Source organism: Saimiri boliviensis, chromosome 11 (assembly GCF_048565385.1).
Source record: "Saimiri boliviensis isolate mSaiBol1 chromosome 11, mSaiBol1.pri, whole genome shotgun sequence".
In the NCBI taxonomy this organism is placed as follows: Eukaryota; Metazoa; Chordata; class Mammalia; order Primates; family Cebidae; genus Saimiri; species Saimiri boliviensis.
The window spans coordinates 50,344,590-50,372,520 of NC_133459.1; the positions used below are offsets into that span (position 1 = coordinate 50,344,590).

The 27,931-nt window shown below is 42.6% G+C and overlaps 1 protein-coding gene across 1 annotated transcript in view; it reads right to left on the reverse strand.

Moving 5' to 3' along the window:
- Window positions 1-27,931, reverse strand: part of RAB3B (RAB3B, member RAS oncogene family) — a 94,704-nt gene that overhangs the window by 12,739 nt on the left and 54,034 nt on the right. The window contains exons 3-4 of the mRNA XM_010349095.3: window positions 15,611-15,729; window positions 11,979-12,103 (exon numbers count right to left, since the gene is read on the reverse strand). Coding sequence (XP_010347397.1) covers window positions 11,979-12,103; window positions 15,611-15,729 — 244 coding nt within the window. The remainder of the gene's footprint in view (window positions 1-11,978; window positions 12,104-15,610; window positions 15,730-27,931) is intronic.

Genomic DNA, 27,931 nt, shown 5'->3' on the forward strand with positions numbered 1-27,931 from the left:
GGGATTTCTAATATCTTTGGGGCAAACACTATATGCCAGACACTATGCTAGGAACTTTACTGATATCATCTTCTTTAATCCTCACAACAACCTGTTGGGTAAATAACATTATCTCCATTTTTTAAATGAGAATATGAGAAACTGCATAACTCACACAAAGTCATGTGGCTGTATTAGTGGAAACTGGGTTTAGGTCTGGGTTTGGCTGTCTCCAAAGTCCACACACAATTCTGCCTCTCATTTCTTCCCCTTTTTCTCTTTCACTTTGCTTTTTTTTTTTTTTTTTTTTTTTTTTTTTCCTGCTTACACCTTTTTCTTCCTTTACAAGTCTTTTGGCCTCCTCTGCTTTAATCCAACTAACAGTGTCCAAGTCTGGGCAAGTCACTTCACCTCTCTGCTCACTTAACCTTTCTAATTCTCAGACTCCTTGTTGTCAAATAAGAAAAACATCAGTGTCTTCTTACCAAGAGCAGGTGGGAGGAATGAGTGAGATGCTGAATACATTTCTGTAAAAAAGTGGCCTGTTATAAAGACAGTTTATTTCCGTTCTTTCATCTTGTTCCTCCCACCTCCTCTCCATCTCTTTCTCCCTCTTTTATCATCTTCTCTAACACAGGAGGGATCTCTTTCCCCCTCCTTTTTTCTCCCATTATTCCACCTTCCACAGAAGGGCTAAAGCCCCCAGGTATAAACAAGGCCCCTCTTTCCCCAGCCTTCCCAGCTGGAAGGCACATGGTGTTCCTGCCAGCCCACCTGCAGCTGACAGCCTCTCTCCTGTGGCCCATTTCCTGACCTGAGAAAGACAAGCAGCAGAAGTGCTGCTAATTGTGGACATGTGATAAAGAAAGAGGCAGTTGCTAGCTCATTATCCTCAGGCCATAGAAACTCAGCTTCAGAGATTCTCTAGCATATCGTTTTTCCTTAATGAACACCACAAAAATGGACTCCCCATTGTTTGACTGTCTTATTGCAAATGGCAGTGTTTGGGGAGGTGCAGGGAGTGTATTGCTTACCTAGAAAAGAGACAGGTAAATAAGTAAATAGGTTTTCAGTTCAGATGAAGATAAGGACACAGTTCAAGGTCAGGAGCACAAATCCCTTGTGAGGAAGTGGCACTGAGGGGAGGAGATGCTGCATTGTACAGAGGGCAGCTACTAGCTGTGTGTTCTTGGGTAATTGCTCCTAGTCTCTGTTTCCTCATCTGTAGAATGAGGTGAATATTACCTACCCCATAGGATGGTAATAAAAATTAAATTCACAAAAGTATGTAACATGATTGGCATGTGAATACATGGCAACTGTCTTTCCTATGTGTTCCTGGCCCACCTTAGTCCCAGCTTCCTTGTACCTCTATTGTCTCACAGGGCCTTTGAGTAAATCCCTTTGTCTTCATCACTAAGAGTCAATCAATAAGCCAGGTATTTTTATTTTATTTATTATTTATTTATTTTGAGAGACTGAGTCTTGCTCTGTCGCCCAGGCTGGAGTGCAGTGGCATTATCTCAGCTCACTGCAACCTCTGCCTCCCAGGTTCAAGTGATTCTCCTGCCTCAGCCTCCCGAGTAGCTGGGATTACAGGCACCTGCCACCACGCCTGGCTAATTTTTTGTATTTTTAGTGGAGACAGGTTTCACCATGTTGGCCAGGCTAGTCTAGAACTCCAAACCTCAGGTGATCCATCCACCTCAGCCTCCCAAAGTGCTGGGATTACAGGCATGAGCCCCCACACTTGGCCCACCAGGTCTTTATTGAACACTGACTTTGTGCCATGTCTTGTGTTGAGTGTTAGAGATACAGATAGATCAAACACAGTTGTGGAAAAGACACACTAACAAAGGCATCAGTCTCTCACACCTGCAATTCACATTAAAAGTTCACAAATACAAAAACAACCATGTGAGTGAGGTTGGGCAAGGCAAGCATTATCACTTGTAATTGGCAGACAGGAAAACAGACTCAGAGATGGGCCAGGGGTCTGTCCCTTATGCCTCCTTGTCTCACTGTCAGTTGGAACAGTGACAGAACAAGCTGTAACATTCTAACCCAGGTAGAGGAAACCAGAGGTCATGCAGGGATGCAAGAGAGGGAGAGGCTGGCAGGGAAGGAGAGGAGGAGGAAGCTTCTTGAAATTAGTGAGGATGTGAGCCTTTAAAGTCTGAACTCAGGCCAGGCATGGTGGTTCACACCTGTAATTCCAGTAGTTTGGGAGGCCAAGGCTAGTGGATCACTTGAGATCAGAAGTTTGAGCCCAGCCTGGCCAACACGGTGAAACCCTGTCTCTACTAAAAATACAAAAATTAGCTGGGTATGGTGGCACACACCTGTAATCCCAGCTATTCGGGAGGCTGAGGCAGGAGAATTGCTTGACCCTGGGAGGTGGAGGTTGCAGTGAGCCAAGATTGCACCATTGCACTCCAGCCTGGGTGACAGAGTGAGACTGTCTCAAAAAAGAAAGAAAAGAAAAGAAAAGAAAAGAAAGAAAAGAAAAAAGAAAAGAAAGAAAACAGAACTGAGCAAAATTGGCTAGATGCCAGTGGCTCAAGCCTGGAATCCCAGTGCTTTGGGGGTGCCAAGGCAGGAAGATTGCTTAAGGCCAGGTGTTCAAGACCATAAATAAATGAATATGTAAATATTAAATTAAATTAAATTAAAAGGAATTAAGTAAAACTCTTCACCTAACTTCTCATTCTTCAGGACTCAGCTTACATATAGTGCCTTCATTCTCCTCTGTGCTTCCTTCTGCATGACAGAAGTCCATGTAGACAGGGAGCTCCCCAAACAGGGACTATGTCATTCTGAGCCCCTGCACCAGCTGGAAGAGTAGGTGCTTAGTGAATGTTGGTGGAATGAATAGTTGAATTAAGGAGGTGGGAATGAGCGTGGAGGGTGTGGTTGAGGGGATACGGATAGTGTGGGTCATGAAAGCTCAGCTCAATAAGCACATCAGACCCTGTGCTGGGCACTGGGGACAGTGAATTGAATCAGACACAGCCCCTACCTTTAAGTAGCCCCTAGTCTATTGTGGAAGATAGACATTTTGATAATATTTAGGATAATAAGTGTTGAAATGGAGAGAAGCCAGGGGACTGTCAGGGCACAGAGAAAGCATCTAACTAAGCCTGGAGACCAGGGAAGGTTTCTTGGAGAAGCAGATGCCTAAGCAGATATCAGCTAGACAAAGACATGTCACTGTGAGTGTATGTGTGAGCACAGGCATGTCTAGCACAGCACAAGAGGGAGGGGAGACAGTGTGAGCACACATAAGGGGGCAAAAACCAGCCTTGGGCTACGCCAAGAGTCATAGCAGTTATCCTTAGAGCAGAAAACTTTGTGGTGGGAAATGAGTCAGTAGGATGGCAAACAAGGGGAGTTCTTGTGTCATGCCAAGGAGATGTCTTTACTGTCATCTCAAAGGTACCCAGAGTGTGAGAACTCTGACTCAAGTTACCAATTCATGGGTCTAGCCATTTCAAGGGCCTCTTTTGCTTAGCAGAATAACCCCAAATGCACCCCACTCAATTACTGTCAAATTCCTGGAATAGTCTTCATTAGAAGGTCCAGATGGTAACCTTTTCCTCAGGTTCATTAATAAGGATTCTTAGGAGCTGAGAATCTAGTGAGGCCAGGAAGATGACAACCAATTAACCAGACTAGCCCCCAGTCCTTCCTTTTTTCCTCCTAATTGGCTTCAGACCAATGACATTTTTGCTATCTTTAATGGGGCTGAATTCTTAACTGAATCCGAGCTGTTCCCCCACCCCCCAAAATGAGAAGCCAGGGATTATCATGTTTATCTATTCTGTCCAAAGGCAGCTGTCACAGACCCATAGACTGCATCCATGCTGCCTGCTTCTGAATATGACCTCAGAATTCTACTCAGAAACTTGCAACCAGCTAAACTCCTCTCCTCATCCCAACATTGCTCCAAAACATTTCTCCCCTACCATTCAAATCCCTTCTCCATCCTGCTCTGACACAGCCTCATCTCTGTCAGTTACCAACCTTCAACTCACCTCCTTTGGTAACTGATGATCTGGGCTCAGTGGAACTCACTCTTCTTTTCTACCCAAGCTTGTTTTCATTCTCAGGAACTTTGAGTGTCATGTGGACAATCCATCCAGCACCTTGGCCTCTTAATTTCTTAACCATCTCATCTCCAATGACTTTCTCTTCCAGTTTGCTTTAGCTATTCCCCTGTCCCTATAACTTAAGCTATTCTGATTTGGATTTGTGTCACTGGAATTGAAAGAGGTCTGATCAATTCAATATCCAGCCTTACTGGCTGAACACCCAAGACCTGGCATGGGCTGGTCTCTACTTCCCCAGCTTCATCTTCCTGGCTCACAGTATACTCCAGAAACATCAGCGCTTCCTAATCTTGTGCCTTTGCTCATGTTATTAATCTCTAGCTCCTACTCCTAATCATCTTAATTACTCACTTATGCAATTATTGATCCCAGGGAAGCTTCACTTTTTCTTCCCCAGGACACCTCCACCACTCAGAACATACAATATATCTCTCCCCTGTACTCTCATGGCACTTTCAGTCAGATTCCAACCAGAAAAATGGGAACTATTCTTCAAACCAGAGGGAAATGCTTATATAGGTGATGGAAGAACTAAGAAGAAGCTACATAGAATACCGAGAAAACCCAAGATTATCAAAAGCAAAAAATACTAGTATTCGAGCTAAAAGAAGCTGGAACCATGAGAGCAGGAGTCAGAGCAGAGGAGCAGCCCCTGCTAGGGGACCAACAGAGGTAGGGGGGAAATACCTGGCTTTCTCCCTTTTCTGCATCTCCAATCACCTGCCAATATCTTCCCTTGGCTAGTCCCAGCCAGAAGCTACTATCACAGGAGCATAGGAAACATAACCTGCAAAGGTCAACCCCTCATAGGGGTTTGCAGAAAAAAGACAGAACAATAGCAAACAGGCTGAGGACTGGCATAGCCATCTACCCAAAGAAGGTCATAATTATCTGTTTAAAATTTTGTTTCCTTGGTCAGTGTGCATCTTGAGGGAAGGGAACCTGTTCACCTCTGTGTCCCCAGAGTCCATTGTGTGTTCGGTAACTGTGAACCGCCCTCTCTGCAAGAGATTTTATGCCCCACCCATTACCACTAGCTTGCAGTGCCTCCTTGTGGGAAGAATACATCTCCCCATTCTATCAACATCAAGTTTGATTATGTAACTTGCTCTGGCCAGTGGATGTGGGCAGAAGTGATGTGATCCAAGTCCCAAAGAAGCTTTAAGAGCCTTTGTGTGGTTTAGCCATCCCAAATGGACCCCAGAGTAGGAAAATACATGGAACTGAGTTGCAGCTGACTTGTAGCTGGTATGTAATGAGTGAGAAAGAAAGCCTCATTATCTAAGCCCCAACTCAGGTTGTGAGTCATAATCTAAAGAATAAAGAAATCTCACCAACATTGTGGCTGAGGGTGGAAATTTGAAAAGAAACTATAGCACGCTTTTGTGAAAACACCATTGAATGATATGAGAACATTAGGATTTTGAGTCCAAAGTCTGAGTTTGAGTACTGGTCCAGCCATTTATTCCTTATATGGCTTAGAAAAGTTTCATAATCTTCAAGTGGGTAAATAAAGACACAGAAGTGTGGCATAGCTCATTATGCGCAAGAAAACACAGTGGTCTGGACTCAGCTTCTTCATCAAGAAAATCACTGATTTACTGTACTGATGACAATATACTATGTGCTATACAGTAACACAGATACTGCATTACTATAGCTGATGATAATGCATGATAATGCAGCCTTACATGCTAGGAGTGACAGCAGAGGTCACAAGAGAATTTTCATGAAACCATATTGTAAATTTTAAGTCATTGTTAGTTATTATAAATGCCAACTAGGCCTTTGTTCCTCTGTAACCAGACTCAATCATGCAAGGTTCCTATAGTTCATCTCAATCTAAAACACACACACACACACACACACACACACACACACACACACACACATTTATTGAGCACCTAAAATAAGCAAGGCAGTGTATGAGGGCCTGCGGGGTCTGAGTGATAAATGGGGAATTGGGTAAATTGAAAACACAGAAGCAAAGAGGGATAAGGCCAAACAGATCTTCCTATTCAACTAATCCAAACTGCATGTTTTACAGATAGGTAAACTGAGACCCAGAGACAGTAAATGCCAAAGCTCAAAGTCACACAATGAAGTAGTAGTAAAGCAGGATAAAATTCTGAATCTCCTGACTCCTAGTCTGGGCATGCTTTTCCCACTACACTATGCTGGTATGTGTGTTTCAAAACTACATTTTGGGCTGGGCATGGTGGCTCATGTCTGTAATCCCAGCACTTTGGGAGACCAAAGGTGGCAGATCATTTGAGCCCATGAGTTTGAGACCAGCCTGGGCAACACAGTGAAACCCCATCTCTATCAAAAAAAGCAAGCACATAAACAAACAAAAAAACATAAAAATTAGCTGGGCATGGTGGTACCTGCCTGTAATCCCAGCTACTTGGGATCAGAAGGCTGAGGCAGGAAGATTGTTTGAGTTCAGTAGGTGAAGTTGCCACTGTACTTCAGCCTGGGTGACAGAGGAAGACCTTGTCTCAAAACAAAACAAAACAAAAACCACATTGTGGATGGTCTGTCCTTCCTTTGTAGGCAGAAGCATATTTCCCTTTTATTAGCATCCCTGGGTTCTGGCCAGATCTCCAGTCAGATCCAGGAAAGGGACAAGAAGCCCCTTTCTGAGGGGCATGTGGAGGCAGAACCCTAAAAGGTCATGCTTCCAGAAATAAAAGTCCCTAAAACTCCTCTACTCTCCCAAAGACCCACCTGCCTCAGCATCTATATGACCTCAACCAAGTCCCAGGAACTTTGAGAATGTGGAAGGCTGGCCACAACTCACAGCTTTAATAAATGCAAGTTGTTGGCTATATCAATAGTCTTGGTTGAGTGAGCTCAGAAAAGCTACAAGAAAGGGAGTCCTGAGGAGGGATCCCATAAAGCAGAGAATGGCATTACTGCACTGGCAAAGAAACCACTGAAACTGACTTAATACCTAAGACAGCAGAGGAATAGGCACTGGGTGAGGGTGAGGAAGGCTGAGCATCCCCCACTCACTGTTGCCAGATCTGATCATACCCTTGCAAAATTCTTAACATGATCCGGTACCATCTGATCTCTGCCCATCTGTCCATCCTCATCTTAATGCTACTCTCCTTGATGATTTAGTCCCTGTGACATGGCCTTCTTTCAATTTCTTGAATATTTCAGGGTTTAACCTACATTGGAACTATTCTTGATGTGGAACATGCCCCTCCCCACACTCTACTCTTTGCCTGGCTAGCTTTTTCTCATCCTTTTGTTCTCACCTTAAGCATTACTTTCTCAGAAAACCCTAACTCTCCAGCCTAAAATTAGGTTTCTCTCTTACACTTTCTTCATAGCACTTGTGGTGGACTTATCTTAACTTTTATCTGCCCCCTTCATTCCCTCATTTAGGAAGCCACCATTTTAAACAGTTTTATTGGGAATATGTTGCCATATTTGCCACTGGGATGGGCACATGACTCACAGGTGACTAATCATAGTATTCCCTTGGGATTGATACATAGTGGTTGGAAGAGAAAGGAGGTCTCTTTTTGCAGGAATTGGGAAGCTACAAATCTGCCATCATCTCTCTAATTCCCCAGGCAGAGAGTCTGGTTATAGAAGGAGGCCAAGGGGATAAGTAAAGCTGAGAAGTGGAGAGTGCAATTGAGTCCTGGGTCTAGTGGACTTCCCAGTTACAGGAGCTAATACATTATCTCTTCCTCCTCCTTTTGTTGAGATGGAGTATTGGTCTGTCACCCAGGCTGGAGAGCAGTGGGGGGCTATCTTGGCTCACTGCAACGTCCACCTTCTGAGTTCAAGCAATTCTCCTGCTTCAGCCTCCCGAGTAGCTGGGACTACAGGTGCCAACCACCACAACTGGCTAATTTTTGTGTTTTTAGTAGAGATGGGGTTTCACCATGTTGACCAGGCTGATATCAAACCAGGCTTACCTCAAGTATCCACCCACCTCAGCCTTCCAAAGTGCTGGGATTACAAGCATGAGCCATTGTGCCCAACCAATTCTATTTATTAAAGCTAGTTTGATTTGTGATTTTATCACTTGCCATAACAGAAGTCCTAACTCAAGTAAAACATCACAATTTTAACAGCTTTATTGAGATATAATTCACATACCATACAGTTCCTTTACACACTTTTTAATTAATATTTGTGTAAGTATTTGTTTAATGTCTCTTTCCCCGTTAGTCCCATGATGGTAAGGATTGCAGCTGTTTGTTCGTCATTCATTATATCCTAAGTGCCAGAGCAGAACTTGGCTTAGTGTGCTCAATAAATGTTTTTCACTGAATAAGTAAAATGTATTAATGAATATCTACCCTGTGCTGGGTCCTTAGGATCATGAAACAAATCAGACACAATTCATGCTCTCAAAGCCTAGGAGAAGAGATAAACATGTAAATAGGCAAGTTCTGGTGATCAGTAGCAGAAAGCTCAGGGAGTTGAGTTGGGCAGAGATGGGTTACCTTGACCTGCCAAAATCTAAGCAATTCATTAAGTCTTCTTCAAGTGCCTTCCTAAAAACAGTGCACTAAGATTTAATCTCATGTGTTCTATCTGTGTTCCTCACCAAGATTTATACTGATTTCACCACTTGCTAATAGTATAAACTTGAGCAAGTTATTTAATCTCTCTGAACTTCATTTTTGAGAATATTGGACATGCTCTATAATATCTACCTTAAGGTTTATAAAGAGACTTAAGTGAGATAACTAATACTAAATATTTTACGTAGTGCCTTCTTCAATATATATCAACTATGATTACCACATTTGCTGTTTAGTAAAGTTAAGTGGTTAAGAACACAGGCTCTGGGAGCCAGACTACTGCCTGGGTTGAAATCCTGGTTCTACCCTCTCACAAGCTGTGTGACTTTGGCAAGTTACTCGACTTCTCCGTGCCTCACTTTTTTCATCTGTTAAACACACACACACACACACACACACACACACACACAATGTGGAGATAGGAAAGCATATATCTTGAAGGATTTTAGGGGGATTAAATTAGATGTATAATACTTTAAAACACTTAGAATAAATAGTGCCTGACAGCGTAAGCAGCTAATAAATATTTAACCAATTCACCTTTTAAAAATCTCAGAATGGTCATACATGGTGGCTCATGCCTATAATCCCAGCACTTTGGAAGGCCAAGGCAAGTGGATCACCTGAGGTCAGGAGTTCGAGACCAGCCTGGCCAACATGATGAAACCCCATCTCTACTGAAAATACAAAAAATTAGCTGGGCATGGTGGTGGGTACCTGTAACCCCAGTTACTCAGGAGGCTGTCAGGAGAATTGCTTGAACCCTGGAGGCGGAGGTTGCAGTAAGCCGAGATCGCCCCAACCTTACCCTGGACCCCAGCACTCCAGCCTGGGCGATAAGAGTGAAACTCCATCTCAAAAAAAAAAAAAAAAAAAAAACCTTAGTGAGAAGGGCTTGGCATGCTGGTTATATTTTTTTCTAATACATACCCAAATATGTATTAGAAAATAAATACAGAAAATCATCCTGCACAATTCCAGTAGCATGAGCTCCCCACCTTGGGCAACATTACTCCAGACTCATACCATCTAGTGATTTATGGTTCCCTGACCAAGGGCTCCTTGTCTTTGCCCCGACTGGGGAGCCCTTAGCTCTCTTCCTCACTTGACTCACCTACTTATCTTCAAGACTCCACTTGCGCATCATGTTCTCTGACCTCAGCAGAATCAGGTTCCTCCTCTATGCTGTCCCAACATCCCTCTATCACAGTCCTCACCACCTGGGCTATGACTGTCACTGTAGGCTCTCACTAGATCGAGCTTCTTCAGGTCAGGGAATGCATCCTATTTCACAGCTCAGGGCCTAGTACAGAGTAGGTACTCAGGAAGTCTTATTGGACAATAAAATGAAGTATCCGAATACTTACCATCATAAAGTTAATCAAATATATTTTTGCATCCTCCATGCCCAGCTGTATGCTAGGCACAGTAGGCACAAAGACAAACAAGACTCATTTCCTGTCTGCAAGGAAATTTCAGGAGACAAACAAGTAAATGAGTGCATCCAAGTGTGATGGGTACTGTGACACTTCTATGTATGGGGTGCCTTAAGTGAGAAAACAAAGTAAAGAACTCTGGCAGGGAACTAAGAAATGTTTCATAGAAGATGTGAAGTTTGAGCTGTTTTGAAAGCTGAATGGGGGCTCGTCCGCTGGATGAGGGTGGAAGATGGGGTGTAGAAGAGAGCATTCCAAGCAAATGAAATAGTCAGTCCAGGGAGAGTGCTGGGAGCCTCCCGGGAGACTGCAGGTTGAAAGCCTAAAGCAGGCGTCCCCAAACTATGGGCCCTCGGGCCGCATGTGGCCCCCTAAGGCCATTTATCCGCCCCCCGCCGCACTTCAGGAAGGGGCACCTCTTTCATTGGCGGTCAGTGAGAGGAGCACAGTATGTGGCGGCCCTCCAATGGTCTGAGGGACAGTGAACTGGTCCCCTGTGTAAAAAGTTTGGGGATGCCTGGCCTAAAGGGACAGTCTGAAGTTCTCCAGGTGTGGACTTCATCACTTGCTTATTGTTCTATGGACCATGTGGAGGCACTTTCTGGACTCCGAGAACCTCTGTGATAGTGTAGAAACAGCAAAGCCCAAGATGACCCAACCTCCCTGTTTATTAAGCAGTTATAGTTTGCTACAGTTTACAGGCCACCTTGAGGAGAAAAAAGTATACAACACACACATATATACTCATAATACACATAATACAAATATATACAATATACAATTCACACTTATATATTATACAGATTACCCACCTACAAGCCCAAATATCTGTACTTCAGAAACTGTCAGAGAGTGTAACCTTAAACTCTCCACTCCTCAATACTTAACAACACTTAGGATGTGAGATATACTTAGACTGGCTAAAAGCTAAGCAGTACATCTATTCTAGAGGAAGATTTCAAACTTTCAAACCTACAGGCATGGAACTCTTTTTGTAAGGCAACCTTAACCTGGACCCCAATACATAAAATAAAAGCTCTTCTTTTAAGCAAAGGTAGGTAGAGTTCTGCTTTGGGGCTACTGAGACATACCTGGGCCTCAAACAAGCACAGAATATTTTAACCTTGGAAAAAGTCAGGACATCAATGAGCTACATACTCGAACGACACAGTTTTGTTCCTTCATACAATTACTTTTGTTGTGAATTGTATTTTGGTGAGAAGCATGAATTTGCATTGAGATAAACTGTAAGAACAGCATATAAATACTTAGTGCTAAAAGGATGTTTGATATTCAGGACGTGGTCACGTTCAGCATACAGTCTGCTCTACAGTTGACAATGAAGAGCAGTGCTTCTCTGGAATAATGGGTTTGTTTTTACACTAGGACACTCCCAGCACTTTGGGAGGCCGAGGCGGGTGGATCACAAGGTCAAGAGATCGAGACCATCTTGGTCAACAAGGTGAAACCCTGTCTCTATTAAAAATACAAAAAATTAGCTGGGCATGGTGGCTCGTGCCTGTAATCCCAGCTACTCAGGAGGCTGAGACAGGAGAATTGCCTGAACCCAGGAGGCGGAGGTTGTGGTGAGCCGAGATCGTGCCATTGCACTCCAGCCTGGGTAACAAGAGCGAAACTCCGTCTCAAAAAAAAAAAATTTTTTTACTTACATATTCAATATAACAAATACATACACATCAAAAATGACGAATTATCTAAAACTCACAGTATAAAGCCCATATGTACATTGTACAAATATAAAAACAGATCACATAGGTACATAATTCATAATTACAACCCTAATGTCATAAATACAAATACACTCATGCCCTGTTTATCCCACTCTCATGAGCATGTGTACACATGCACACGTGCACACACATGTGTCATCTACATACCAAGCTGCTCTGCGAGAAGCCGGCCCTTCTCAGTGGGAACAACCCTCTCTTCCTCCATGTCACACTTGTTCCCCACCAGAATAACTTGTGCATTGTCCCAGGAGTAGGTCTTGATCTGAGTAGCCCTAAAATGACATGGAAAGAGATGCGTTAATCATGTTCCTATAGGCTGAATGTCTGGTTCCCCACTCCAGATTTACATCTTGAAGCCTAATCCCCAATGTAATGGTATCTGGAGGTGGAGCCTTTGGGACATCATTATGTCAATGAGGCTAGAGTTCTAATAAATGTGTCCATCTAAGAAGAGAAAGAGGGTAGAGCCTTCTTTCTCTCTTGGCCATGGGAGGATACAAGAAGCCAGCTGTCTCCAGATACTGTAGCTGCTGATGCCTTGATCTTGGACTTCCTAGCTCCAGAACTGTGAGAAAGAAATGTCTGTCATTTGAGCCACCAAGTCTATAGTATTCTTGTTATAGCAACCCAAACTGACCAAGACACACACCCTCCTATGGCAAAAAGAAAACTGCAAAGTGTGAAGCAATGGTTTCTCTTCCACAGGACTAGCAACACCCAAGTTACTGCCAATTAATTCAACTAAGGACGTAGAGGTGCTTGCCCCTGCTGGCTGTCGCAGATGCTGACTCCTAAGCCCTGGCTGCAAACCTCATCCCTCTCTCTGAAGTCCACCTCTACCATGTCTGGCCATCCCTCTCCTCACTAGGCAGAGAGCTCTTTCTAAAACAAGTATTTGATCACAATGTATCCTTTGTTAAAAGCCTTCTCTGGCCCCCAGCTAGCTATGTGATCAAGTCCAGATTCCTCAGTTCAAGACCATTCATGCTCTCTCTCTCCAGCCTCATTACCCATTCTCCCACCCCTCAAACCTTTTTACTCATTTCCCAAAAGCTCTTCCATGGCTTGTGCCTTTGTCTACACTGGGAATTCCTCCCCCACAACTAACTCATCCTTCAGGGCCCAGTGCTGTTCCCACAACAACTGGAGGAGAGCCTTTTCAAGCTCCCCTAGATCCACTTAGCCTCCACCTCCTCCTCTGTGATTCATAAACCTTCCCTGAAGTCTTAGATTATGATTATTTGCAGAAACCAAAATGTCAGCAGTGGTTACCTTCATGTAAGATGATTATAAGACTTTTTAAAAATGCTTTTCAAATTTCCATACTTTTCACATTTTTGAAAGTGAACAAGTATTAATTCTATAATTAAAAACAAAATTTTAAGAGGAAATAAAATAGGAAATCTCTTACATTATGGAGACAACTTTTTGTGGACATGGGCCTAACATTCCCCAAAGACCCCATCAGGTAGAAATGATTACTTCCTCTTTGCTGAATTTCTATCTCTCCCTGAGGGCAAGAACTGGCCTATTCATCTTTGGGATGCCAATACCCAGCACAGAATGACAGAGCAGAGAAGGTGTCAGTGAATGTTTGATAAATGAATGAGCCAGTGAACGGTTAGTCCTGAAGCAGATCTTGAATCTGACCCTACCCTGACACTGACAATCTAACTCAACCCTAACTGCAACCTGAACCTATTACTGACCCTGCTCCTAAAGCTGATCTCACCACCAACTTTCTCATTTATGGTGAGAAGCCATTCCCTCAAAGGATGTAATTCACTCAGCCACCATTTGTTGTGGGCCCACAAGAAACCAGGCCCCATTCTGGTCACTGGGGCTTAGATGGCAGGTAGGGGTGAGGCTGAGACCAAGTTGCCCACAGACAAAACTCAAAGGCTGGGGCTTGGGAGAGACAGATACTCAGTCTTCAGACTTAAGGCAGGCACCTGGGGCCAGCTCTCCTTGTCTCCTATGCTACTCTTTCTTTCATCGTCCTCCCTCCTCCCACCCCATTTCCTCTCAGATCCCAGATTAGCAACAAACTCAGGTTATTCTTGGAGGAATCGTCACCAGGTGTTAAAGTCATTGTGTTCCTGAGGCAGAAAGAATAGAGACTGAGGGAGGAAGGGAAGGGGGTCAAGGCCAACAGGGAATGGGCAGTGTGGAGACACTTCAGGGGAGATATGGTGAGAGAGAAGAGGAGAGGCAGGGAGAGGGAATGAAGGGAGGAAAATAATGAGTGGAGAGAGTAAAGGGAAGGGGAAGAGAACAGAGAGGAAAGAGAGGAGAAAGATCCAAGGCAGAGGGAAGAAAGAGTTGTTAAAAAGGAAGGGGCAGAAAGGAGGAAGAAGAGGATAAGAGGTAGAAAAGGAGAACACAGACCCCCAAGGAATGACAGACATGCTGATGACACCCTGAACTGCTGGTCAGAACAGGGGAGTGCAGTAGGCAGCCCACAAGGTCATTCTCAGCTCAAGCTGTGTATGTGAAGCCAATGCAGCTTCACACAATTACAACTGCTCCTTGGGAAAAGTGAAGTCCTCGAATGGTCACTATTAGGCAAAAGGAGCAGGAGACAAACCCAGCACTGGCCAGCACTGCTGCTGTGTGCCTAGCCTGCTCAGCCTCTGACTCTGAAGGACAGCCACCACACAGATGTCCCACCTTCCCCCATCCTCATCTGAGCAGGGACACTGGGTTTTGGCCCTCCGTCTCACATGTCCTTCCCCTCAGGCTCCCTCTCTGGGAATTGTGCCCCAGGAGGAAAGCTGTATGTTGCTCAAAGGTTGCACCTCTGAGGTGCTATACTGATTTCCATTGCGTATTGAGCCTTGATGGACTTAGACTATATGTGCTCCTGGACACCCTGCTCAGCCCAGGGATAAACTTTATAGAGAAGTGCTATGTGGATTCACTCTCCACTAGAGCTATAATAATATTCCTAAAACACAAGTCTGAACCTGTTGGTTTCCAATTCATATGTCATCACCTATGGGACAGAATCGAAACACCTTATAGTGTCACACAAAATCCTTCATGACCTGTGCCCTTCAACACTTGTGCCTACTTTCTCGCCTTTGCACATCTGTACTCTTTTTCTGGAACATCCTTATTAATTTGTCCCTCGGGCTAACTCCTGTTAATCTTACAAAATGCAGCATATGTGTCAGCAACTCCAGGGCACCTTCCCTGACTCCCTAAACTGGGTCAGAGAGCCCTCTGCTGGGTTCCACAGCCCTGATGCCTCTCTTCCTCACTGCAGCCAGCACAAGATATTTTCTTTTACCTTTTTTTGTTTTGTTTTGAGATAGAGTCTCACTTTGTTACCCAGGCTGGAGTGCAGTGGTGCGATCTCAGCTTACTGCAACCTCTGCCTCCCAGGTTCAAGCGATTCTCCTGCCTCAGCCTCCTGAGTAGCTGGGATTACAGGCACATGTCTCCACACCTGGCTAATTTTTTTTATTTTTAGTAGAGACAGGGTTTCGCCACGTTGGCCAGGCTGGTCTCGAACTCCTGACCTCAGGTGATCTGCCCACCTCAGCCTCCCAAAGTGCCGGGATTACAGGCGTGAGCCACTATGCCTGGCCTATCACATGATATTTTCATTCCTTCTTACGGATCTGTCTTCTCTCATCTGTGAACTCCTGAGGGCAGGAGCCATGTCTGATTCATCTGGGCTTCCTTAGCACACAATCCAGGACCTCACAGCACATGTCAGGTTTTAATGAACAATTTGCTAAATGAATGAATGAATGAATACGAGAGTCTCATACCAGTCTTGGACAGCATTGAAGGACTCCTCATTGGTGATGTCATACATCAGAATGAAGCCCATGGCTCCACGGTAATAGGCTGTTGTGATGGTCCGGTACCGCTCCTGCCCAGCTGTGTCCTGGGCAGGAAAAGGAAAGAAGCAATCTCTTAGAAAGTCTGCTTTGATTCCCAAAAAGTCCCCAAAACAATTAACTAATAACCCAAGGCATATTTAAGGAGCATCTATTATGTGTCTTGTATTATGCTTTGTGACTAGAATGAAATGATTTTTAAAATCTCATAGAAATTAATAAGAATAATTAAAATCCTAATAGAAAAGTAGACAAGGGGCATGAACAAGTCACAGAAGAAATGTTGAGTGGGCACTTATTACATAAAAAGTTTTAACCTTATTTTTGTTTGGTTGTTTTTTTTTAAAGACAGAGCCTTACTCTGTTGCCCAGTCTGAGTGCAGTGGCACCATCATAGCTCACTGCAATTTTGAATTTCTGGGTTCAAGCAATCTTCTCACCTCAGTCTCCAAGTAGCTGGGACTAAGGGTTTGTGCCATTGCTCCCAGCTCCCTTTTTAAAATAATAATTCCCATTATTGATAAGCATGCAGTAAAACATGCAACTTTACACCTTGCTTGTGGGAGTGGAACTTGGTTCAGCCTTTCTGGGAATCAGTTTGAAAGTCTTAAGAGCATTAAAAATGTTCATACTCTTTAACCCAGAAATATTTATTCTGGGAATTTCTCCTACATAATTAGAAAAATGTTCCCCATAAAAATAGAAATTCAGACAAATATGTATGTACAAAAACACATTTGTTACAACTTTACCTAGACAGTAAAAACATATCATCAACTTATATATTCAACAATAGGAGAATGATTAAAATATAAGAATTTTTATGTAAGTTCATGTATGTAAGAATATTCAGTGACATGAGGCAATGCTTATATGTGTGATATATTAGTTTTGTAACTATATGTGCACAGAAAAAAATGGAAGAAATACATCAAAGGTTAACAGAAATTATTTCTGAATAAAAGAACTACTGAGATTTAAATTTTCTTCATGTAATTTTTTTTTTTTTTTTTTTTTTTTTTTTGAGACAGGGTCTCACTCTGTTGCCTAGGCTGGAGTGCAGTGGAGCAATCTCGGCTCACTGCAACATCCACCCCCTGGGCTCAAGCAATCCTCCTATGTTGGCCTCCTGAGTAGCACACCACCATGCCCAGCTATTTTTTGTATTTTTTAGTACAGACAATGTTTTTCCATGTTGCCCAGGCTGGTCTCAAACTCCAGAGCTCAAACAATCTACCACCTTGTCCTCCCATAGTGCTAGGATTACAGGTGTGAACCACTGTGCCTGGACTTCTTTATGTGTTTTCCTTATCTTTACAATGTATTACTTATTATTTTTTTGTATAGTGTCTCTTGCCTATGTATTACTCTTACAATAAGGAAAAATAAATATTTTTTCAAAAAATGACTTTAAGACAATTCTTAGTCGCAAGTAGCTCATAGCCTAGTTGGAAAGACAAATACGTAAACAAGCAACAAAGACAAGACCAACAGCAAAGGGTTATTGGAGCACACGGGGATGCTTCCAAATTTTCCACATAATCATGTGAGGGACCAGTCATCTTCTCTGTATCATTACAGTTTTAGAATGTGTGATCCTTAAGCAGGTATGAAACATTTCCTCACATATTATCTCATTTAAATTTGATGAGATTTCAGTGAGGTAGGTGTCATTATTATTTATATTTTATAGTTGAGAATGCAAAATATGCAGAAAGGGTCAGTGACTTTTCCAAGGGCAAGCTCACAAAGCTGGTGACAAAAGCTAGGCCTTAAATCCAGGACTTTTTCTTTTTTTTTTTAAAGATAGGGTCTCACTCTGTCACTCAGTCTAGAGAACAGTGGCACAATCATCATAGCTCACTGCAGCCTTGGACTCCTAGGCTCAAGTGATCCTCTACCTCAGCCTCCCAAATAGCTAGGACTACAGGCACCCACAACTGTGCCATGCTTTTTTGTTTTGTTTTGTTTTGTTTTGAGACAGGGTCTTGCTCTGTCATTCAGTCTGGAGTGCAGTGGCATGGTCACAGCTCCCTGCGGCCTCGAACCCCAGGCTCAAGTGATCCTCCCACCTCAGCCTCCTAAGTAGCTGGAACCACAGGCACATGCCACCATGCCTGGCTAATTTTTTTTTTTTTTTTTACTTTCATAGAGACAAGATCTCACTATGTAGCCCAGGCTGGTCTGGAACACCTGAACTCAAGTGATCCTCCTGCCTCAACCTCCCAAAGTGCCGGGAGTACAGGCATAAGCCACCCTTACTCTATGTCTAATGCAGGTACCACCACACCTCCATCAATGAAGGACTGATTTATTCACAACCATCTACTGAACACCATCTATAGTTATAATAAAAATAAATAATGAGAACAATAATTTCATTATGCCATTATTTTTACACAGGTTGCACCTGTTATCCACAAATGTTGGAAAACCCTGGAGAATATATGTTGTTACTCTATCTTACAGGTGAGGAAACTGAGATTCATTCATAACTAATCTCTTTCCTGCACCCATTACAAAATATTGCCTTAGCTATGAACTATACTTAGTGTGATAATAACAAGAAACAAGCACCAGCCCTGACCTCAGGAAGCCTCAACAGAGTTGTGAAGGCAGCTAAGATATAACAGCAAATTGATAATTAGCAATGTGAGGCAAAATGTCATCAGCATCAGATGAGTGGTATAAAGAAAATGAGTTGGCTGGGCATGGTGGCTCCTGCCTGTAATCCCAGCACTCTGGGAGGCTGAGGTGGGTAGATCACTTGAGGTCAGGAGTTTGAGGCCAGCCTGACCAACATGGCAAATCCTGTCTCTACTAAAAATACAAAAGTTAGCCAGGCGTGGTGGTGTGCACCAGCTACTTGGGTGGCTAAGGCATGAGAATTGCTTGAACCTGGGAGGCAGAGGTTGCAGGGAGCTGAGATGGCACCACGGCAGCATTCCAGCTTGGGTGAAAGAGTAAGACTCTGTCTCAAGAAACCAAACCAAACAACAACAACAACAAAAAAAACACAACAGGAAATGAGTCATACAAGTTCAGGTAAAGCAGAAACATGGTGGTTTGGGCTAGCTATGGAAGATATCAAAGTGGAGATAATATATTCTTTAAGATAGCCTGGGTTCTTCAGGAACAAGCAATCCCAAATCTCAGTAGCTTAAACAACAAGGTTTTATTTTTTATTATTATTACATGTCCATTAAGGATTGGCTGAGTGTTCTGCTTTTTGTCATCTTTATTCAAGGATAAAGACTGACAGCAGCTGCCAGAGGGGAAGAAAGTATGAGAGTCATATATTGACTCTTAAAACTTCTACTTTTCCCATTTCACTGGCCAAAGCAAGTCACATATCCACACCCAACTTTCAAGGGGTAAGAAAGTACAATACTATAATATGCTCAGGAAGAGAACTGGAACTATGTGGCAGACAGCATAATGATTCCCATGGGCAGAATCTTCACTGAGCCCAGGAGCATCACATGAAGATGTGCTTATTTGGCAATATAAGGAGAACAACTATTCTATCTTTTTTCCCTACTATATAAAGTACATCTGAGCAGAACAACTTTTCTAAAGAAGAGTTTTCCAAGCAGAAAAGTAAAGGAAAGGTATTTTGGCAGAAGGGAGAGTTTTTGACAGTGAGTACTCCTGAAGAACTTAAGGAATGGTGGGAAATGGGACATAGGTAGGTGATGAAGCTAGAAAGAGCTCTGAATAGTATGCTATGGGATATGGACTTTATCTTTTAAGATCAAAGATTTTGAGCCAAGGGATTAACATAATTAGATCTGAGATTTAAAAAACGATCACTCTGACAATGGTGTAGAGAATAGACTGGAAGAAGAGATAGGAGAAAGGAAGGCTGGTTAGAAAATCTTTGCAATAGTATAGGTCAGACTAGATAAGAATTTGAGCCGGGTGCGGTGGCTCAAGCCTATAATCCCAGCACTTTGGGAGGCCGAGGCGGGTGGATCACAAGGTCAAGAGATCGAGACCATCCTGGTCAACATGGTGAAACCCCGTCTCTACTAAAAATACAAAACATTAGCTGGGCATGGTGGCGCATGCCTGTAATCCCAGCTACTCAGGAGGTTGAGGCAGGAGAATTGCCTGAACCCAGGAGGCAGAGGTTGCAGTGAGCCGAGATCGCACCATTGCACTCCAGCCTGGGTAACAAGAGTGAAACTCTGTCTCAAAAAAAAAAAAAAAAAAAAAAAAAAAAGAATTTGAACTAGAGTGGTAGCAACGGGGATCGAGTAAGAACAGATTCACTGAAGTATTTAAAAGGTAAAATTATAAGGAATGGTGATAGATTATATGTGAAGAGAAGAAAAACAAAGATACCAGTTGTTTCTGCCAGGGTTTGGCTTCTCCATGTTCTCAGCAATTCAGCTCCAGCCCAAACTTGCATTAACTTCATAAAACAAAACCTGCATCTAACATACTCACCCTCCTTGGAGAGCACTCACCATCTCCTGTTAATTGAACAAGGTCTTTATGCATCTTACTCTCCATCTCAATCAGCTTATCAGAGTATTCCTTCTGATCACATATAGCAGTTGTCCCTATGATTTCTGGAAGATATCATTTTCTCCAGCTCATGAGTGAGTGGGAGGATAAATGAATAGATGAATAGATGAGTGAATAAATGAATGAATGAATGAACATTTCACACTGGAAATCTTAGGCATTATTGAAAGAAATCTGTCATATCCACACCAAAGCTCTGTGTGTTTGTGACTAAGAAACACTGCAGCAGTATTTGATCCACTCCTCCTTGCCTCTGCTTCCTGAGCTCCTTAGAGCCAATTCCAAAGAAGAGACCTCCCAACCAATCTGTAGGTTCAGTCCCTAAATCCTGTTCTGCAGGATTTGGAATTAAGTCACTCTTCCTGGTCTAGAGGCCCAGGCAGGATTTCTGAGCTCTTGCACTGCCACCAGGTCTCAGCTCTCCTCAGTCTCCCTACATTATGCCCTGTTATTCCGTGAGAGTGTCTAGTCTCACAGACACTCTGGAGCCTAGCCCTGTACCCAAGCTCTCCAACAGAAGAGTCTTGTCATCCAACTGAATCCCAACTAATTGGAAATTCTGGTATATACTCATAAATGAGCTTGGACCTGGCGTCAGTTTTATCTCTGTACTTTCAGTGTGTAGCACAGGGCTGTGCACCCAGTAGCAATTCAACCACTGCTTGTTAAACAAAAAGGCCATATAGTCTTGAAGTTAAAACCATGATCTTTGGAGTTAGGCTTCTGGATGGGAATCTCTATTCTACCACTTACTCACTATGTGATGAGAGTAGCAGCCTCTAAAATGGCTTCTAAAATGTCTCCTGATATTCATGCCTTTGTGTAACCCTCTCTTTGGGCAACTTACCTATTGGAGCCTTAGTTTCTTCATCTATAAAGTAGGAATTAAAACAATATCTCATTTTACTGCACTTCAACTTATTATGCTTTGCAGATATTGCATTTTCACAAATTGAATGTTTATGGTGACCCTATCTCAAGCTTGTCTATCAGAGCTATTTTTCCAACAGTACGTGCTTACCTCGTGTCTCTGTGTCACATTTTGGTAGCTCTTACAATATTTCAAGTATTTTCATTATTATTATATCTGTCATGTTTATCTGTGATCAGTAATCTTCGATGTTACTATTGTAATTGTTTTGGGGTGCCATAAACCACACCCGTATTAAAACAGTGAACTTAATGTTGTGTGTGTTCTGAATGCTCCACCAACCAGCCATTCCACCATCTCTCTCCCTCTCTTCAGGATTCCCTATGCCTTGAGACACAACAGTATTAAAATTAGGCCGGGCATGGTGGCTCATGCCTGTAAATCACAGCACTTTGGGAGGCCGAGGTAGGCAGACAACTTGAGGTGAAGAGGTTGAGACCAGCCTGGCCAATATGGCAAAATGCTGTCTCTACTAAAAACACAAAAATTAGCCAAGCATGGGGGAGGAGACACCTGTAATCCCAGCTACTCAGGAGGCTGAGGCAGGAGAATTGCTTGAACCCAGGAGGCGGGGACTTCAGTAAGTCAAGATCACACCACTGCACTCCAGCTGGGGCGACAGAGAAAGACACCATCTCAAATTAATAATAACACCACAATGGCCTCTAGTGTTCAAATGAAAGGATGAGTTACATTTGTAAATTACTTTGGGCAGTATGGCCATTTTCATGATGTTGATTCTTCCTAACCATGAACATGGAATGTTTCTCCATCTGTTTGTGTCCTCTCTTATTTCGTTGAGCAGTGGCTTGTAGTTCTCCTTGAAGAGGTCCTTTACGTTCCTTGTTAGTTGTATTCCTAGGTATTTTATTCTTTTTGTAGCAATTGTGAATGGCAGTTTGTTCTTGATTTGGCCCTCTTTAAGTCTGCTACTGGTGTATAGGAATGCTTGTGATTTTTGCACGTTGATTTTGTATCCTGAGACTTTGCTGAAGTTGTTTATCAGTTTCAGGAGATTTTGGGCTGAGACAATGGGGTCTTCTAGATATACAATCATGTCATCTGCAAATAGAGACAATTTGATTTCCTCCTTTCCTATTTGAATACCCTTTATTTCTTTTTCTTGCCTGACTGCTCTGGCTAGAACTTCCAGTACTATATTGAATAGGAGTGGTGAGAGAGGGCGTCCTTGTCTAGTGCCAGATTTTAAAGGGAATGCTTCCAGTTTTTGCCCATTCAGTATAATATTGGCTGTTGGTTTGTCATAAATAGCTTTTATTATTTTGAGATACATTCCATTAATACCTAGTTTATTGAGGGTTTTTAGCATAAAGGGCTGTTGAATTTTGTCAAAGGCCTTCTCTGCATCAATTGAGATAATCATGTGGTTTTCATCTTTGGTTCTGTTTATGTGGTGAATTACGTTTATGGATTTGCATATGTTGAACCAGACTTGCATCCCTGGGATGAATCCTACTTGATCATGGTGGATAAGCTTTTTGATATGCTGTTGCAATCGGCTTGCCAGTATTTTATTGAAGATTTTTGCATCTATGCTCATAATGGATATTGGCCTGAAGTTTTCTTTCCTTGTTGAGTCTCTGCCGGGTTTTGGTATCAGGATGATGTTTGTCTCATAAAATGATTTGGGAAGGATTTCCTCTTTTTGGATTGTCTGGAATAGTTTCAGAAGAAATAGTACCAGCTCCTCTTTGTATGTCTGGTAGAATTTGGCTGTGAACCCATCTGGACCTGGGCTTTTTTTGGGTGGTAGGCTCTTAATTGCTGCCTCGACTTCAGACCTTGTTATTGGTCTATTCAGGGTTTCGACTTCTTCCGGGTTTAGGCTTGGGAGAATGCAGGTGTCCAGGAATTTATCCATTTCTTCCAGGTTTACTAGTTTATGTGCATAGAGTTGTTTGTAATAATCTCTGATGATGGTTTGGATTTCTGTGGACTCTGTGGTGATATCCCCTTTATCATTTTTTATTGCATCAATTTGGTTATTCTCTCTTTTCTTTTTTATTAATCTGGCTGGTGGTCTGTCTATTTTGTTGATCCAATGCTATTCCCATCAAGCTACCAATGACTTTCTTCATGGAACTGGAAAAAAACACCTTAAACTTCATATGGAACCAAAAGAGAGCCCGCATAGCCAAGTCAATTCTAAGCAAAAAGAACAAAGCAGGAGGTATCACACTACCAGACTTCAAACTATACTACAAGTCTACAGTAATCAAAACAGCACGGTACTGGTACCAAAACAGAGATATAGACCAATGGAACAGAACAGAGGCCTCAGAGGAAATACAGCATATCTACAACCATCTGATCTTCGACAAACCTGACAAAAACAAGCAATGGGGAAAGGATTCCCTGTTTAATAAATGGTGTTGGGAAAACTGGCTAGCCATGTGCAGAAAGCAGAAACAGGACCCCTTCCTGACGCCTTACACCAAAATTAACTCCAGATGGATTAAAGACTTAAACATCAGACCTAACACCATAAAAACCCTAGAAAAAAATCTAGGCAAAACCATTCAGGACATAGGCGTAGGCAAGGACTTCATGACCAAAACGCCAAAAGCAATGGCAACAAAAGCCAAAATAGACAAATGGGACCTAATCAAACTCCACAGTTTCTGCATGGCAAAAGAAACAGTCAGTAGAGTGAATTGGCCACCAACAGAATGGGAAAAAATTTTTGCAGTCTACCCATCTGACAAGGGGCTGATATCCAGAATTTACAAAGAACTAAAACAGATCTACAAGAAAAAAACAAACAAGCCCATCCAAAAATGGGCAAAGGATATGAACAGACACTTTACAAAAGAAGACATACAGGAGGCCAACAAACATATGAAAAAATACTCATCATCACTGGTCATTAGAGAAATGCAAATCAAAACCACATTGAGATACCATCTCACACCAGTTAGAATGGCAATCATTAAAAAATCTGGAGACAACAGATGCTGGAGAGGATGTGGAGAAATAGGAACACTTTTACACTGTTGGTGGGACTGTAAATTAATTCAACCATTGTGGAAGACAGTGTGGCGATTCCTCAATGACCTAAAAATAGAAATCCCATTTGACCCAGCAATCCCATTACTGGGTATATATCCAAAGGATTATAAATCATTCTACTATAAGGATACATGCACACAAATGTTCATTGCAGCACTGTTTACAATAGCAAAGACCTGGAACCAACCCAAATGCCCATCGATGATAGACTGGACAGGGAAAATGTGGCACATATACACCATGGAATACTATGCAGCCATAAAAAAACGATGAGTTTGGCCGGGTGCGGTGGCTCAAGCCTGTAATCCCAGCACTTTGGGAGGCCAAGGCAGGTGGATCACGAGTTCAAGAGATCGAGACCATCCTGGTCAACATGGTGAAACCCCATCTCTACTAAAAATACAAAAAATTAGCTGGGCGTGGTGGCGCATGCCTGTAATCCCAGCTCAGGAGGCTGAGGCAGGAGAATTGCCTGAACCCAGGAGGCGGAGGTTATGGTGAGCCGAGACCGTGCCATTGCACTCCAGCCTGGGTAACAAGAGCAAAACTCCGTCTACAAAAAAAACAAAAAAAACGATGAGTTTGTGTCCTTTGTGGGGACATGGATGAACCTGGAAACCATCATTCTCAGCAAACTGACACAAGAGCAGAAAATCAAACACCGCATGTTCTCACTCATAGGCGGGTGTTGAACAATGAGAACACATGGACACAGGGAGGGGAGCACTACACACTGGGGTCCGTTGGGGGGAAATGGGGGAGGGACGGGGGGTGGGGAGTTGGGAAGAGATAGAATGGGGAGAAATGACAGATACAGGTGAGGGGAAGGAAGGCAGCAAACCACACTGCCATGTGTGTACCTATGTAACAATTTTGCATGTTCTTCACATGTACCCCAAAACCTAAAATGCAATTAAAAAAAAAGAAAGAAAGAAAGGATGAGTTACACATGTCTTGCTTTAAATCAAAAGATAGAAATAATTAAACTCAGTGAGAAGGCATGCAAAGAGCCAAGATGGGCTGAAAGCTAGGCCTCTTGCACCAAATATTAGCCAAATTGTGAATGCAAAGGAAAATTTATTGAAGGAAATTAAAAGTGCTACTCTGGCGAACACATAAGTGATAAGAAAGCAAAACAACCTTATTGGCAATATGTAGAAAGTTTCAGTGGTCTCTGGATAGAAGATAAATCAGCCACAATCTTTCCTTAAGATTAAAGCCCAATTCAAAGCCAGGCCTCAACTCTTCAATTCTATGAAGGCTGAGAGAGGTGAAGGAGCTATAGAAGAAAAGTCTGAAGCTACGAGACTTAAGTTCATGAGGCTTAAAGGAAAGAAGCTATTTTCATAACATAAAAGTGCAAGGTGAGGCAGCAAATGCTGATGTAGAAGCTGCAGCAAGGTTATCCAGAAGACCTGGCTAAGATCATTGTTGAGGGTGGCTGTATTAAATAAATGATTTTCAATGAAGACAAAACAGCATTGGAAGAATATGCCATTAGGAATTTTACAGCTGGAGAGAAGTCAATGCCTGGTTTCAAAGCTTAAAGAACAGGCTGACTCTCATAAGGGGTTAATGCAGCTAGTGACTTTAATTTGAAGCCAATGCTAATTGACCGTTCTGAAAATCCTAGGCCCCTTCAAAATTAGGCTAAATCTACCCTGCCTGTGCTCCAGAAATCGAACAACTAAGCCTGGATGACAGCACATCTGTTTACGATATGGTTTACTGAATAATTTAAGCCCATTGTTGAAACCTACTCTCAAGAAAAAATATTCCTTTCATAATATTCCTGCTTATTAACAATGTGCCTGGTCACCCAAGAGCTCTGATAGAGACATACAAGAAGATTAATGTCTTCATGCCTGCTAACACAACATCCATCCAGCAGCTCATGGATCAAGGAGTAATTTTGACTTTCAAGGTTTATTTGGATCTGGGCAAAGTAAACTGGAAACCTTCTGGAAATAATTCACCATTCTAGATACCATTAAGAATATTTGTGATTCATGGGAAGAGATAAAAATATCAACATTAATAGCAGTTTGAAATAAATTCATTCCAAACTTTGGAATTACGGATGACTTTGTGGGGTTCGAGACTTCCGTGAATGAAGTAGCTGCAGATTTAAGATCTTGTGGAAACAGCAAGAGAACTAGCATTAGAAGTGGGACCTGAAAATGTGACTGATTTGCTGCAATCTCACAATAAAACTTGACTGGATGCAGTTGCTTCTTACAGATGAGCAAAGAAAATGCTTTCTTAAGATGGAGTCTACTCTGGTGAAGATGCTGTGAACATCCTTGAAATGACAACAAAGGATTTAGAATATGACATAAACTTAGTGTGGATAAAGTAGTAGCAGGGTTTGAGAGGATTGACTCAAATTTTTAAAGAAGTTCTATTACGGGTAAAATGCTATCAAACAGCATCACATACAAAGGAGAAATCTTTCATGAAAAGAAGAATCAATTGAAGCAGCAAACTTCACTATTGTCTTAAGAAATTGCCACAGCCACCCTAGTCTTCAGCAACTACCACATGATCAGTCAGCACCCATGAACATCAAGGCAAGACCCTCCACCGGCAAAAAGATTAACATTCACTGAAGGTTCTGATGATTGTTAGCATTTTTTAGCAATAAAGTATTTTGTTTGTATGAAACAGGGTCTTACTATGTTGCCCAGGTTGGAGTGCAGTGGTGGGATCATAGCTCAACCTCCTGGGCTCCAGTGATCCTCCCACCTCAGCCTCCCAAAGTGTTAGGATTACAGGTGTGAGCCACCACATCTAGCCTAAAGTTTTGTTTTTGTTTTGGTATGGAGTTTTGCTCTTGCTGCCCAGGCTGGAGTGCAATGGCATGATCTCGGCTCACTGCAACCTCCACCTCCTGGGTTCAAGTGATTCTCCTGTCTCAGCCTCCCAAGTAGCTGGGATTATAGGCATGTGCCACCACACCTGGCTAATTTTGTATTTTTAGTAGAGACAGGGTTTATTCATGTTGGTCAAGCTGGTCTTGAACTCCTGACCTTGTGATCCACCTACCTCAGCCTCCCAAAATGTTGGGATTACAGGCATGAGATACCACGCCCGGCTGGCCTAAAGTATTTTTTAATTAATGTATGTTAATTGTTTTAGACATAATGTTACCACACAATCAATAGACTACTATAGTATAAACATGACTTTTATATGCACTGGGAAACCAAAAGAGTCATATTACTCCCTTTATTGCAATATTGACTGTGGTGATCTGGAACTGAACCTGCAATATATCCAAGGTATGCTTGTACCTACCTCAGAATTTTGTGAGGATTAATAACATTATTATATGCAAAATGCTTAAAACAGTTCCTGGTGTGTTACTGCATTTCCAAAGACAGTTTTTGCATTTCCAAAGTCAGTTCCAGGAGCAGGGCCAGCTTCCCAGAGTCTGCCCTGTTAGAGTGGATGGTTCTCATGCTATATGCATTATTTCCCATTCCACTGAAACCTGCCCAGGGCTGCCTCCAGCCAGAGTGTCAACAGGGTCTCACTGGTAGAAAGAGAAAGGGTGAGCTTCAGAGTTGAGTAGGCCTTGGCCTAACTCCCAACTCTGCCATTCATCAGCAATGTGATTTTGGACTGGTTGGTTATTTTCTCTCTCTGAGGCTCAGTTTCCTCACATCTGGAATTGAAATAAAAATGCCTACTTGGTAGGGTTTTCATAATTAAATGTTTTTTAAGTGTCTAGCTCATAATAGGTATCCAAATAT